This window comes from Ceratotherium simum, chromosome 23 (genome assembly GCF_057802395.1).
Source record: "Ceratotherium simum simum isolate JZ-2026a chromosome 23, ASM5780239v1, whole genome shotgun sequence".
NCBI classification, from domain to species: Eukaryota; Metazoa; Chordata; class Mammalia; order Perissodactyla; family Rhinocerotidae; genus Ceratotherium; species Ceratotherium simum.
The window spans coordinates 1335015-1349859 of NC_141922.1; the positions used below are offsets into that span (position 1 = coordinate 1335015).

The 14845-nt window shown below is 65.1% G+C and overlaps 2 protein-coding genes across 2 annotated transcripts; both read left to right on the forward strand.

The window, feature by feature from the left end:
- The first annotated feature begins 47 nt into the window (after positions 1–47).
- NAPRT (nicotinate phosphoribosyltransferase) lies at positions 48–4723 on the forward strand. The gene is made up of 13 exons (XM_004443044.3): positions 48–1411; positions 1548–1675; positions 1751–1833; positions 2062–2192; positions 2296–2411; positions 2683–2879; positions 2956–3096; positions 3362–3446; positions 3544–3624; positions 3726–3828; positions 3922–4076; positions 4174–4281; positions 4367–4723. Exons 1-13 carry the CDS (start codon positions 1039–1041, stop codon positions 4427–4429), a joined length of 1764 nt encoding a protein of 587 aa, XP_004443101.2. The 5' UTR covers positions 48–1038; the 3' UTR covers positions 4430–4723.
- Positions 4724–4902: 179 nt separating this feature from the next.
- On the forward strand, positions 4903–11206 carry MROH6 (maestro heat like repeat family member 6). The gene is made up of 14 exons (XM_004443072.3): positions 4903–6621; positions 6800–6952; positions 7132–7286; positions 7939–8056; positions 8271–8455; positions 8542–8679; positions 8788–8902; positions 9012–9155; positions 9232–9405; positions 9620–9787; positions 10044–10163; positions 10412–10514; positions 10627–10692; positions 10847–11206. The coding sequence occupies exons 1-14, from the start codon at positions 6241–6243 to the stop codon at positions 11074–11076; spliced, it is 2250 nt and encodes a 749-aa protein (XP_004443129.2). The 5' UTR covers positions 4903–6240; the 3' UTR covers positions 11077–11206.
- Positions 11207–14845: the final 3639 nt, after the last annotated feature.

Here is a 14845-nt window from a genome sequence, read left to right on the forward strand (position 1 = left end):
CTCATTAGTGTCCCCATCTGTCCGCTCCTACACTGCAGACCCAGGGGCCACGGCCATCCTCCTGTCTTCATCCACCCCGTGGTTGCAAGTGCTATGTCCAGTTCAACCTGTGAAGCCAGAAACAGCATGCATTGGCTCCTTCACTGTAGGGCTGCTGGTTCCCTTCAGGGCACAAGAGGCATCCTGGTCCTCCTGCCTCCTCAGCTCCATTCCTGGCTGAGCAAGTGCCAGCCCGGAACTGTCCAGGGAAAAGAGGTCCCGCAGCCTTCTTGGCCCTGCTGTTGTGATTGCAGTCACATGCCCCACCCAGTCTGACATTTTTGAAACCCTGCCAGGCTTCCCACCATCTTTAGAAAAAAGACTTGGCTTCTTTCTTCAGCTCCTAGGCCCCTGCTGCCCCAGCCCGGCCCCTCTGGCTTCAGTCCTCCACGGGGCACTCACCACTCCCCCAGGGCGCTGCCTGCACCTGTGCCTGCTCCCTGCTCTGCCCCTCGCCCACCGGAGACCTGGGCCCTGGACAGATCCCATGACAAACTGCTCCGTGGGGCAGTGACCACTGTCCTGTCCCCTCAACCCCTTTTGGGCAGTACTTGTGTCACTAGTGGCTCCTGCCCTTGGCCAACATGGCTGGTGAGACAGCCATTCAGGAGAAAGGGGGCGGGCTGTGGTTCTGGTCAGAGCTGGTGTCCTCCAGGCCCCAAGCTACACAGGAATGGGCTTCCCCAGGGGAGTTGGGGCCCTGAGACCACCCTCGGAGAGTTTTACTCCTGAGGACTTAGGGTGCAGGACCCGAAAGTCATCTTGGTGCCAGCTGGTGATGGTCACACGGCGCCACACTCGTTCCTGAACGACACATCGTGGGCACCTCCACAGACTCGAATCACCTCTACCTGCTGCCCCTCCCAGGCCGGGGCTGGCTTCCGCGTGGGGCGGGGTAAAGCCTGGCGGGATGTGTTACTACTGCCCTCTCCTACCCTCCACCCCCTCGCTGTAGGGCGGGGCCGAGAGGGGCTGGGATGACCAGCGAAGAGCAGACACATGCCCCACTCAAGCCCGGTCCGGCTGCTGGGTCCCTTTGGTGTCCGGAGGCCGGCAGGCCCCGCCCCTTGCAGTCACGGGGTTTGCGGCGCGTCAGCGGGCGTCACGTGGGCCGGGGCGGGGTGGCAGAGTCCGGCGGCCGAGCCGATGGCGGCAGAGCCGGAGCCCGAGGGGCGCGCGGCGGCGCGGCCGCTGCTCTCCGACCTCTACCACATCACCATGGCGCTGGGCTACTGGCGCGCGGGCCGGGCGCGGGACCCCGCCGACTTCGAGCTCTTCTTCCGCCGCTGCCCGTTCGGCGGCGCCTTCGCCCTGGCCGCGGGGCTGCGCGACTGCGTGCGTTTCCTGCGCAGCTTCCGCCTGCGGGACGCAGGTACCCCCCCGGCCCGACGAGAGGCCCCCGCGGCGGGATAAGACTCGGCCTGACAAGCCCCTTCCCTTCCCGCGCGCCGACGAGTCCCCCACCGCCCCGCGCTCGCCCAGCCCACAAGGGCCTCTGTCGCCCCCAGACGTGCAGTTCCTGGCCTCGGTGCTGCCCCCAGACACGGAGCCCGCGTTCTTTGATCACCTTCGGGCCCTCGACTGCTCCGGGGTGACGCTCCGGGCCCTGCCCGAGGGCTCCCTTGCCTTCCCCGGCGTGAGTGCGGGGTGAGCGGGTTGCAGGGAGTGCCCCGTGGGGCGGGCGGGGCCGAGCTGACGGCCCTCCCCGCAGGTGCCGCTGCTGCAGGTGTCCGGGCCGCTTCTGGTTGTGCAGCTGCTAGAGACGCCGCTCCTCTGCCTAGTCAGCTACGCCAGGTGGGGCCCGGGCCGGCCTGGGGAAGGCTGGGCTCCCGGGGAAGAGGCGCGGACTTCCGGGGGGCCAGGCCTTTCAGGATGGGGGCGTGGCTCCGGGGGTGGGGCGCAGGCCCCCGGCCCTGGGGAGGGTCCTCCGGCTCCCACTGTGGAGGGACTCGAAGAGGGGCCCGGCTCCCGGGTGGCTTCGGGACCCTCACCCCGGGTTCCCTGCCCCCTGGCTCTCCACAGCCTCATCGCTACCAACGCAGCACGGCTTCGCCTGATCGCGGGACCAGAGAAGCGGCTGCTGGAGATGGGGCTGCGGCGTGCCCAGGGCCCCGACGGGGGTCTCACGGCTTCCACCTACAGCTACCTGGGCGGTGAGGGCCAGGGGAGGGAGGGCTGGGGCAGAAGGCCTGGCCCCAAGAGCCCTTCCTCCCCACTGCCTGAAGTCCCCCAACCCTGCCTGATGTCCTGGCCCAGGCTTCGATGCCAGCAGCAACATGCTCGCAGGACAGCTTCGGGGCGTGCCGGTGGCCGGAACCCTGGCGCATTCCTTCATCACTTCCTTTTCAGGCACCGAGGTGCCCCCTGACCCGGTCAGTACCCTCCTCTTCCCCCGCTGCACTCCAGCACTCCAGAGAGCAGACGCCCAAGCAGGGACTGGCCCAGAGAGCGTTGGCCAGTCCCTGCTCTGCACACAGGCAGACACGTGCCTGGCCCACCTGAGCCGCCCTGGGCAGGTAGCCCCAGTGCTGCTGGGAAGGTGGCAGACGGAAGGCATTACCCCTGCCCAGACCCTTGACTGGGGGTGAACCAGGCCCCACCCTGCACTTTGGGCCCCCATCCTTCACCAACCCCTCTCCACAGATGCTGGCTCCGGCTGCTGGCCCGGGCCCCAGGGTGGACCTGGCCGCCTGCGTAGAGGCATGGCTGGAGCGTGTGTGCGCCCACCTGGGGCTGGGGGTGCACGAGCCGCACCGGGGGGAACGAGTGGCCTTTGTGGCCTATGCCCTGGCCTTTCCCCAGGCCTTCTATGGCCTGCTGGACACCTACAGTGTGCAGAGGTGAGGCCAAGGCATCCCCCAGGGTCGGCTCAGCAGAGCAGCTGCAGACCCCTGACTCCTTTGTCCCTGCCCACAGGAGTGGTCTCCCCAACTTCCTGGCAGTCGCCCTGGCACTGGGGCAGCTGGGCTACCAGGCAGTGGGCGTGAGGTTGGACAGCGGTGACCTGCTTCAGCAGGCCCAGGAGATCCGTGGGGTCTTCCGGACCATTGCGGCCCAGTGAGTCCCCCTGGGAGGTGCTATGCCTGCTGAGAGACCCCCTCTGGCATGGAGGGAGGGAGCGACTCTGATCTGGTTGCTTCCTCAGTGGAGACACTGCCACCCTGGCGAGGAGGCCAAGGGTGGGCTCACCCAGGAGCTCGTAAGCAAAAGGCCCAAAGCTGGTGTGTCTGAGAGCAGGTTCTGAGGAGGTGGGGGAGGGCATGACTGGGGAGGGAGAGAGACCTAGTAAATCAGGAACAGCTGAGGGGCTGCCCCATCACAGTTTCCAGGTACCCTGGCTGGAGTCGGTCCCCATCGCCGTCAGCAACAACATCGACGAGGAGGAGCTGGCCCGGCTGGCCCAGGAGGTGGGGTGGGGCAGGGGCAGGCCAGAGGGTGGCTAGGAGAGCCCTGGGCCTGCAGGTGCTGGCCGAGCTCAGTGCCACCTCCTCTGCCCTCCCTCAGGGCAGTGAGGTCAACGTCATCGGCATTGGCACCAACGTGGTCACGTGTCCCCGCCAGCCTTCCCTGGGCTGCGTCTACAAGGTGGAGGCAGAGACTGGGGCCCAGTGAGGGTGGGCGGGGGGGATCATGGGTTGGTGGGGGCTGGAGGAGGGTCCAGTTATCCCAATACCCTGCCCCTGCAGCTGGTGTCCGTGGGAGGCCAGCCACGAATGAAGCTCACCGAGGACCCTGAAAAGCAGATGTTGCCCGGGAGCAAGGCTGCCTTCCGGCTCCTGGGCTCTGATGGTGAGGCCCCTCCCACCCCTCGGTGGTCCCCCTCAAGGTCCCAGGCCCCCCACGTTATTCTTGGCGCCCACCCCACTACACATACACATACAGGGTCTCTGCTGTTGGATGTGCTGCAGTTGGCAGAAGAGCCACCACCCCAGGCTGGCCAGGAGCTAAGGGTCTGGCCTCGAGGGGCCCGGGAGTCCTGTACTGTGAGGCCGGCCCACGTGGAGCCGCTGCTGCGACTCTGGGTCCAGCAGGGACAGGTGACCGCCCCCTCCAACTCCCTTAGTTGGCACTTTCAACCCAAATGGAGTCCTGACCCCTGACCTTAAACCAACCCCTTCCTGCCTCTTCCCCCAGCTGTGTGAGCCCCTCCCATCTCTGGCTGAATCCAGAGCCTTGGCCCAGCTGTCCCTGAGCCGCCTGAGTCCTGCACACAGGTGGCTGGAGCAGCCTGCACTGTATCAGGTGGGTGGGGGCCCATGTCATCAACCCACTGTGCGTGCCCTCTGCCCCCACGGCCTCCCATCGTCCTCTCTTCTCCTCCCCACAGGTCGCTCTGTCTGAGAAGCTGCAGGCCCTGGTGGACAGACTGAGTGCCGGAGGCGCCCCGTGAGAATCCTGTGGTGGAAGCTGCCTGAAATTAACATGAGTCACTCACTGTCCCCCACAACTTGTTACGTGTTGTTTTTTCACCTGGCCTGCCACCCACTTGACTGCCAGGGCCTTCCCGGGTGGGCTGGAATCAGGAGTCAGAGCGAGAGTTCATGCTCCCAGGGGAGGCCCAGGCCCGGCCAGGGTAGGGAGGCAGCCCCGTGCTGAGGCCTGACAGTGGTGAGGAGCTAGGCCAAGGCTGGGGAGTGTCCAGGTCTCGGGGAGCTGGACTTCAGGGGCAGATCTGAGGCTGGAGAGAACAGGGCTATGGGAGAGGGAGGGCTTTGGTGTCCACCAAGGAGTTGAGGGAGTTACCTTGGAAGGCCTGCCCCTGCTGGAGGCTCAGGATGGGGAGCCACAGGGGGTTGAGGTGCTAGAAAGAGGGTCTTGGGGATTTCCTGTGTCTAAGCATGGCCCCAGGCTCCCACAGCTGCCAGGGCACTACCCCTGGGCTCAGGGTTAGTGAGCTTCCCAAGCCAAGGAGGTGCTGCCAGCCCTGCAGGACCCTGCCACTGGGGACCCTGTGCCCCTGGGCTCCAGCCACCTGGCTCCCTCCAGGTCCTGGCATCTGTCACAGGGTCAGCCAGGCCCAGGCCTTGGGGACCCAGCAGCCCTGAGAATGGAGAGGAGGGATCAGGAGCCTGCACTGGAGCCGTGCAGAGGTTGAGGGGCCGGGTGGTGGCTCAGCTCTGGGTACCTGGCCATTGTCCTAGGCTGGCCCTGCCTCTGCGCAGGCAAGCTAGTCAGGTCTCCACTGGCTTCAGCAACTTGGGCTCCAGAGGATCCGCTCAGGAGAGAGGTTCTAGGCTCCGCAGGACGCAGAGGGCGGGAGTCTGGGCCTTTCCTGTCCAGGCAGCATGAGGTGGCACAGGCAGGCGAGAGCATGAGGGAATGCTGACTGTCTGGGGTGCTTCCCGGAGCACTTCCGCCTGCCCAGGTATTTGGCTGGACCGGCTCTTCTGGCTCGCCAGGCTCAGACTGGGCAGTACCTGCTGTGTTGCTGGGTGAGGTGACAGTGGGGATCTGGGGCAGAGGCCTAGTCAGGCTGGTCTTGGGGAGCATGAGGTTTGGAGATACAGACCCACATACACACGGCAGAACACACACCGGGCCCCAGGTACCCACAGGTCACCACTTCTCAGCTGTGCGCTTCCTAGGTGCCAGGACCCGGGAACCCTGTGGTCCAGCATGGCAGGGAGGGAACATCTCAGAAGGGCATGGCAGTCACCTGCAAGAGCACCCAGGAGGCACAGTTCCTCGCCTCATCTGCCCCACCCCAGGGCTGCCCAGCGCTCAGAGGCAGTGACAGCTCTCCCAGTCATCCCCATCCCCAGAATGGCTGGCTGGGTCGGAATGCAGTGGGGACAGCCCAGCCCCTGGCCCCAGGCCCAGCCTGGACCAGACAGACTGCTTCTTTAGGGCTGAATCAGGCAAGGCTCAGCTCAGGGCTGGGCCTAGACTTCTGGACCCTGCTGGGGCTTCCTCAGGGCTGTCCACACCTGCCTGGGGTGTGTGTCCCCCACCCCCCCATCCAGAGAGATTGGAGATCAAGGTCAAGGGCCCTTCTCCCCCTCCCCTTGCAGATCCACCATTGCCTGGGAATCTCCCCACTTCCCCAGGGCCCTGGTGGGCAGAGCCAGACCCAGACACTAAGCTTCAGGCTGGCCACTCACCGCCAGCAGCCTGGGCAGGGAGGCCCTTCACAAGGCCCCAGCAGCACCACGCCTGGGGACACCTCTGTGTGGCTCCCCAACACCCCCGCACACAGAGCACATGCTCACACACGCATGCTCCACCACGCCTGTTCCTGGGCCTGCCCGGGGCCTGCTTCTAGGTCAGGCTGGGCGCGACTTCTCGGGAGGACCAGTGGCAGGTGCTGCAGGCTGGGCCCGGCTGAGCAGCTCAGCGTGTGCGGTGGCCATGGCTGGGGGAGTGTGGGGCCGGGCCCAGGGAGCCCCTGTGGGGGCCCTAACCCTGACAGCTCTGGCTGAAGGGATCCGGGCCAGCCGGGGGCAGCCCCTGGGACCCCCTTCCACGGGCTCTCTGCCAGAACCTGAGGCAGAGCCTCAGAGTGCAGCCAGCATCCCCACGGCCGGCAGTGAGCCCTGCTCCCCACCCAGCACGCAAGAGGCAGCCCCTGGGGAACCCCATCAGGTGAGCAGTGAGGGAAGGGAGGCTGGGGGGACCAGCCTGGGGGGCAGGTGAGGCAAAGGGGAGGGGGCTGGGGAACAAGAGAAGGGCACAGGGACTTTGTTGGGAGGTGGGGGGTGGCGTTGGGGAAGAGAACTGGGAGAGGCAAGGGGACTTCATGCACCCACCCACCCGACCCTAGGCCCCTCAGAGTTCCCAAGAGGAAGGGGCCCTCGCCGACCTGGCATTGTACACAGCTGCCTGCTTGGAAGAGGCTGGCTTTGCAGGGACCCAGGCAACAGCGCTCACCCTGTCCTCAGCCTTGGAGGCCCGAGGGGAGCGGCTGGAGGACCAGGTCAGCCCCGACCCTCTCCATGCCCCAGAGACTCCTGCCTTTTCCTCTCAGGTTGGGGGGTTGGAGTGAGCAGCCTGACGTGCACTCCCCCTTCAGGCTGCACCTGCCCAGTGGGGGTACAGAGGGCAATGTACAGGGTCGAGGAGGCCTGACTGCTGACATCCATCCCTCCACGCCAGGTGCGTGCCCTGGTGCGCGGGTTGCTGGCGCAGGTGCCCAGCCTGGCCGAGGGGAGGCCCCGGCGGGTGGCCCTGCGGGTGCTGAGCGCACTGGCCCTGGAGCACGCACGGGACGTGGTATGCGCGCTGCTGCCGTGCTCCGTGCCCCCGGACTGGTAACCTGCCCCGCCCCCCTGGGCACCGCATCCCCAGCTGCCACGCGGCTTCCTTCCCCCTTCCCGCTTGGCTCCAGTGGGACGACAGGTCAAGGAGGGCACAGATCCTCTGAATTCCCTCCTCTCGACTCCTGCCCCCAACTACTCCCCTGCCTCTCCCTTCATTCAGCAAACTCCCCCAGCCCTCGCACCTGGGGTCCTCTGTACTGGGTTCCTGGCTCAGGGCCCGCCTTCTGCAGCCCTGCAGCCCGTCGCTCCTGCAGCCCGGCCTGGGGGTGCGCTCCAAGGCAGAGTAAGTGTGCCACGTGGCTTCTGCACCCCAATGGCCCCGGCTCTGAGTAATCCGCCCAAGGAGACGTTATCTTTGGTTTTATTCTCTATGGTGATTGTTCACGATGTCAGGTTTGGTTCACTGGTGCTGGCCCGACAGGGTTCTGAGTAGTCCCGCCAGGCAGCTGAGCCTGTGGAACCCAGCTCTGTTGTGGTCTGCACAGATGCCACTTATTTTGTTTCTCTGGGATTGGGGGAGGGTGCGGGGGATGGTTTGCCTGCCCCTCCCCCTGCTGGAGTCCTAGTGGCCACCTCCAACCCTGATCTGGGGACTCCCGGCATCCCGGCACCAGATCCTGCCTCACGCGCCCCACACCCCCAGGGCGGCAGCAGAGCTGTGGCGCAGCCTGAGCCAGAACCAGCGTGTGAATGGGCGGGTGCTGGTGCAGCTGCTGTGGACGCTCAAGGGTGCCGCTGGGCCCGAGCTGGAGGCACTGGCTGTAGGTGGCTCTAGCCAGCGCTGCCAGGGGACTGCCCCTGCCCCCCTTGTGCCCCTGGCCCCCGCCCCCAGGGGGCAGGCAAGTCCTGCCACAGGGGGGCAGGGGCAGCAGGTTCTCACCTGAGTCACGAGCTTCCATAATGTCCCTCCAGTGTCTGAGGCTTTGTCCTCGTACTGCGGTATGTCTGAGCCTGAGTGGGCCACTTGTTCTGCAGGCCACTCGCGCCCTTGGGGAGATGCTGACTGTGTCTGGCTGCGTGGGCGCCACGCGGGGCTTCTACCCAAAGCTGCTGCTCGTACTGGTCACACATTTGCATCAGCTGGCGCGGGGAGTGCACTCCCCTGACACCCCCAAGGTTTGGGCCCCATCCCACCACGGACCACCGCACAGCCATGCTAGGTGAGGGGCGCACGTGGGGGAAGTGAAGGCTGGGCCAGTGGCCTCCTGGCCCTCCATGCCCACTTGCTTGCTGCCCCCACCTCCAGCTGCGCCGTGGAGGCCTTGAAGGCCCTGTTCACTGGGGATGGTGGCCGCATGGTAGTCACGTGCATGGAGCAGGCTGGAGGCTGGAAGAGGCTGGTGGGAGCCCACACCCACCTGGAGGGCGTCCTGCTGCTGGCCAGGTGCAGGGCAGGGCGGTAGGGAAAGAGGCAGGGGCATGAGGGTGGTCAGGTGCAGGCAAGGGGTGGGCAGGAAGCGGAGGGAGAGCTCCCATTTCTGCTCCATCCCAGTGCCATGGTGGCGCACGCCGACCACCACCTGAGAGGCCTGTTCGCTGACTTGCTTCCCCAGCTGCGCAGCGCCAACGACACGCAGCGTCTCACGGCTATGGCCTTCTTTACAGGAGTGAGCCCGCTTACGGGGATGGGTGGTGAGAGGGGACCTGGACTTGGCCCTTAAGCAGCGCCGCCGGCACGGGGACGGGGAGCGTGCTGACCCCTTGTCCCCCGCCTAGCTGTTGCAGAGCCGCCCCACCGCACGGCTCCTGCAGGAGGAGGTCATCCTGGAGCGGCTCCGCGCCTGGCAGGGCGACCCTGAGCCCACCGTGCGCTGGCTCGGCCTGCTCGGCCTCAGCCACCTCGCGCTGAACCGCGAGAAGGTGAGGGGCGGGGCGGGGCGGGGCGGGACCCGGGCGGGGTCTGCGAGGGGCCGCCCACGAGTCCCTGCTCCCGCAGGTGCGGCACGTGGTCACGCTGCTGCCCGCGCTCCTGCGCGCGCTGGGCGAGGGCGACGCGCGGCTCGTGGGCAGTGCGCTGGGCGCGCTGCGCAGGCTTCTGGGGCGGCCGCGGGCCCCGGTTCGGCGCCTGAGCGCGGAGCTGGCGCCGCGCCTTCCGCCGCTGCTGGACGATGTGAGCTCCGCCCCGCCAGCCCCGCGGGCTTCCTTCCCAAAGTCCTCCTTCCCAGACCCTGCCCCTCCAGGCCCCGCCCCAGCCCGTCTCCCCAGGCTCTCCCCAGGCTACTCCACCAAGCCCCGCTCCAGGCCCCCAGATCACGCCCCCAGACAGCAGCCCTCCTTAGACCGTCTCCCTCCTTGTTCCGCCCTGACCGCGCCCTCCCACTCAGGCCCGGGACTCGATCCGCGCCTCGGCGGTCGGGCTCCTCGGGACGCTGGTGCGGCGGGGCCGGGGCAGGCTCCGGGTGGGGCTCCACGGACCTCTGCGGAAGCTGGTGCTGCAGAGTCTCGTTCCGCTGCTGTTGCGCCTGCACGATCCCAGCCAGGACACCGCTGAGGTCAGCCACCACCGAAGACTGTCCCACCGCTGTCCCTACCCAACCCCACCCCTCCCCACCCCACCGCCTCCGAAAATGGAAGATCGCAGGTCAGGGACTTCCCCAAGGACCTCGGGGGCAGGCGTCATAGGCTCCCAGGTTCCTGGTCTTCCCTGGACCGCCTGCCCTGGGCTCCTCCATCTCTCATCCTGGCCACACTCTGGCAACCATTTGTCACCTTCTGGATCCCTAACTCTGCTTCCTTCCACTGTCTCAGAGCTCGGAGTGGACTCTGGCCCGCTGTGACCAGGCCCTGCGCTGGGACCTACTGGAGGAGATGGTCACTGTGGCCCACTACGACAGCCCTGAGGCCCTAAGCCGCATCTGCCACTGCCTGGTCAGTGGGGCGAGGACAGTGACAGTGACAGGATGTGGTCAGCTGCCCACTTGGTCCAGTGTACACCAGGGCCCCTCCCCCCCAAAACTGAGTCTCCCCCTCCCAGCCAAAGTGCTGGCAAATCTAAGGTCTCAGGCCCTGATGCCCTGCCCTGGGAGCTCCTCAGGGACCCCAGCTCCTGTCCTCTGCCACCTCCTATCCATGTGTGATTGGCTCTCCTGTCCCACCATGAGCCTTTCTGTCCCCAGGTTCAGTGGTACCCCAGTCGCATGCCCAGCTTCCTGAGCCAGACCCAGGGCTACCTGAGGAGCCCGCAGGTCCCCCTGCGCCGGGCAGCTGTGGTGCTTATAGGTGAGGCAGTCCTGGTGTCACATTGTTCCTCCCACCCAGAGCTCTGGGAGCTGGCCCAGCCCCTCCCTACTGGGGATGTGGGGCCGGCACTCAGGAGTTTGCCTTGGTCCAGGCTTCCTCATCCATCACTCCAGCCCCAGCCATGTCGGCCAGGACCTGCTGGACTCCCTGTTCCAAGGTGAGGACCCTGCTTGCCAGGGTATGGGGTCCTGGAGAGGCAATGGGTGCTAGGGTGGGGTGGACGGGAATGGATGGGTGGAGGGCCAGGGGCCTGGGGCGCTTGGCCATCCTAAGAGCCTTCCCACCCTTCCTGAGCTTCCCTGTTCCCGCAGACCTGGGGCAGCTGCAGAGCGACCCAGAGCCGGCTGTGGTTGCTGCAGCGCATGTGTCCGCCCAGCAGGTGGCGCTGCTGGCCCACATGCAAAGCCGTCCCTGCGGCCTGCGCCTCTGCCCCCTCAGCTGGAAACCCGGCCACCCCACCAGGCCCTTGCCGGTCTATGCAGACAGCCCCTTCCAGCGGCGGAGTCTCGCAGGCCGCTGGTGCTGTTCAGGACCCAGCTGAGCCTGACCGCATGCTCACCCACATGGGTCTGAGTTGGGCACCCCACCACACTGTGGCCAGTCCTGGTAGGGGCATATCTCCAGAAGATGCTCCCATGAGGGGCACCCTGGGCCTGGTGCTGGACGCTGGTGCCTGCCCCCCTGGAGTCCCCTCTACACAAGGCCTGGTGTGCACAGTGACTGCTTTCCAGGAGCTCACCACCACAACAGCTGCCTGACCTAGAGAGATGGCAGCGCCTTGCATCTGAGCACCATTTCACCCTCAGCCCCTTGCCTTTTGCACCCCTGGGTCCATTTGTTCCTCCTCAGACCTGTTGCTCTCCCAGCCCCTGGAGTGTGCCCTGCCCCCCAACCTGGGTCTGGTGGGGGACACTGGGACACAGCCTTGTAAGCTGGTGCCATGATAGGCCACCCACTTCTTGGGCCTCCACCCCCAGCCTGGCCCAGGCTCCCCTGCCTGTCAGGGCCCTCCTGCCTCCCCGCCTCACGTGCCCCACTCCTTTCCAGCCCATGTCCTGGCCTGAGGTTCTGAGGTTCCTCTCTGCTCAAGAGGCATTGATCTGTCTTCCTGTCCACGCCTGTGGCCCCACTGCCTGGCACCATTCCTGCATGCCTCCCTTCTGTTCATGGCGTCAGACTCCCCTGAGCCTTCTTTGGAAGGTGTCCCCTGACCTCCCCACTGGACACCACAGGCCTGGGATTATGCCTGTGGTTCAGGTGCGGGTGCCAGCATCTGCACACCACCAGACTGAGCCCTCGAGCTGGCACCCCAGCGCCCTGCACAGGGTTGAGTGAGGAAGGTGTGACTGTGGGGAAGAGGCCCCTCTGGAAGCCTCCGAAGCTGTGACCGTGACCGCGCCCCTCCGGGCCCCGGCCTGGGCGGGTTCCTCCACCTGGAATGCCCACCTTGAAATGTCCTCTTGCCTTTCAAGGCCCACCCCCCAAAGCTGCCTCCTTAGAGAGGCCTCAACTCACACAGCCTCTTGTAGGGCTCCGGGCAGTCCTCCCAGACTGGGGACCCCTCGGAGGCAGGCACAGGGTCCTGCCCACCTACTATAGAAAGTGTTTAAAATAAAATAAACACACGTGGAGCCAAGGGGTCTGGCATCTGTCTGGAGCCTGTGTCTGGGCTGAGGATATGCTTCTGATTAGCTGGCCTGGTCCAAAATCAGGGTCAGGCTGAGATTTTAGATAAGGCAGCGCATAGCCAGGACTAAGGGCCAGCCCAGGGTCGGGGTCAGAGGTCGGGCAAGTTCAGGGTGCAGGCTTGCGGCCAGGGTCAGGCAGGGTTTACCCTGAGACAAAAAAGGGAAGCTGTGCTTCGGTCCAATACACACTGAACTGATGGGGTTGGAGCTGTCAGGAAGGGGTTGGAGTCTGTAGGTCATTCCCAGGGCAGGGCAGGGTCAGCGCTAGGGCACAGGGCTGTGTGGAGCCAGGGGCATGGTTTAGAGTTATCAGTGCAGATCCTCCAAAGCAGATGCCAAACGGGTTAAACTACGAAAGATGTAGCTGGGGACGTGCCGGGTGTCAAACCCCCAGTGAAGGAGCGGGTGGGAAGACAAGGGGGTTGGTGGGAGCCTCCTGGACATTCGTGCTGGCCTCAGGGGGGTTCTCAAGCCAGTCACCCTTCAGGGAGGCCTGCAGCTCCCAGGACGGGGGCCTGTGCAGGGCTGGGTTTCCCTCCTCAGTTTCCATCGCTGCTGTTGGGGGTGGCAAGGAGCATTCTCACAGCCCCCTGGCTCGGTCTGGGCCCCGGGCTTGGCTCAGCAGGAGCCTCATGGACCCCCCTCATGGCAGCCCCCAAGGGCAGAAGCAAGCCTGGTCCCCCAACTCCTTGCATCCCAGGAGCCAGAACCCTGGGTGAGCACTCGCTGCTCGCTTCTCCCACTAGGCACATGCTTGTCCCCCCCGCAGATCCCGGCTGGACAGGCCAGCGGCAAACTCCACAGTGAGGTCCAGCCTCAGACTGGGGCTCGGGCATGCAGTACCCCACCTCGTCCCCCCACCTCTGTGGCGCCGGGGAGCCCTCCCCCTGCTCCCGCAGCAGCTGTCTGGAGCAGCTGTCATGCACGCTGCTGCTGCCTGCGCATGGTCATGTGTCCGCCTCCCTCACTGTGGCCCCACACAGGGCTTGGAAGCCCTGCTGGACTCTGCCTGCCTGGTGGGAGGTTAGTGCAAAGCCCACAAGGCCTGAAGGCCCAGACTATTGCTGGGCCCGGGGGGGCATGACCCTTCTCAGGGACTTCTCTGCTGGGGTCCCCAGGGAGGCTCCAGGTGGAGTGGTGGCCTGGTTCACCAGGGGCTGCCCCCTCCCGCATGGCAATGCCACAGCCCTGCCCCCAGGTGAGCGTTTCTGGTCTGTGAGTGTCCGGGGGACCAGGTCCATCAGCTTCGCCTGCAGAGAGCCCATCCAGTGGTAAATCTTCTAATGTGGGTCTAGGATGGGAGTCCATTTCCCTTCCCCATAAAGCCCTTCTGCCTTGACCTTGGTGCCCAAGGACACTCAGATGGGCTACATCACTGCAGATCTCAAGGCACTGGTGGTCCTAGAGCCCAACGGCCAGCAGATGGACCTCCAAACAGGGCTTGGGTGGGGCTGACCAGGACGTGTCTTACCCAGAGCCTCAGGCCCCAGAAGCAGCACTTGTGGACCCGCTTGGGCTAACGCTTCCTAAGACCTTGGCTGTTCCAGACAAGTCACCTAACAAGGGTCCCCACAGGAGGCCCTGGGCCCTGGAGAAGACAGACAGGCTTGAGAGGCATTGAGTTCCTTACTTCACTGTGTGGAGGCTGATTTCTAGGGATGTCCTGTAACCCGGACCTGGGATATTTGGGGCACACTCTGTCTTCTGTTTTAATGTTAATTCTACCTTCGGGCTTGGATCCTGGGTTTTCTTGGGGATTAACATCCCAGCCACAGCAGAACCTACCCTTGCCTTCAGCAAGTCCTGAAGCCGCATGTCAGTGGTATGCCATGACAGAAGGGGCATGTGGCTTCCTCCACCTCCCACCAAGTGGAGGAAGGCAGACTGTGGTTCCCACCAAAGAAAGGCAAGTTTTTCCTGGCTGTTCAAGCTCCCAGAGATGAGAAAAAAACCCTGGCTAGATCAGTTACCATCTCTTCCTGCTCATGGGCCCACTTCCCCCACAGGCTGCTGAGGTCCTGGATTTGCACTGAGGCTGACCCCTGCAAATGCTCGAGACCTGCTGGATGCCCAGGGACCTGCATCTCAGGAGTTAGGAGGCCTCTTCTCTCTCTGGAGAGAGAGGGAGACTCCTACCTCTGAGCAAGTGTGTTTGAGTGAGATGAAGACCAGAGGCCAGTTTCCCTGGCATGGGTCACTGCTTCTCCAGGAGCCTCCGTGCAGCCCCAGGAGTACAGGGTCTGTCTGCCCGTCAGCCACAGCTGCTCTAGGCCCCTCTGCAGCCCCCATGGCCGAGGATGGGCCCAATACCTGCGGCAATGTGTTCTCAAGTTCCCTGAGGCAGCTAGAGGCCCGTCCTGGTGGAACTGTTCTGCCCCATTCTTCCACAGGCCAGCGTGCTGGGGAGGGGCCAAGGGCCCGGCCACGTGGCTGGTCACTCCAGAGTGGCCAGGTCAAAGCATAGGGAAGGCTCTTTTCAGCCCCATGGTGCAGCAGAAGTGAGACCATGGCGGGAGAGGCCTGCTCTCGGCCCCCACATCCTTTCCTCGCCTAGGTGGGCATAGTCCCCACTCCTGCCCCCCACCCCAGATCTAGGGCCCCTCAAAAACTTGATGACCCATC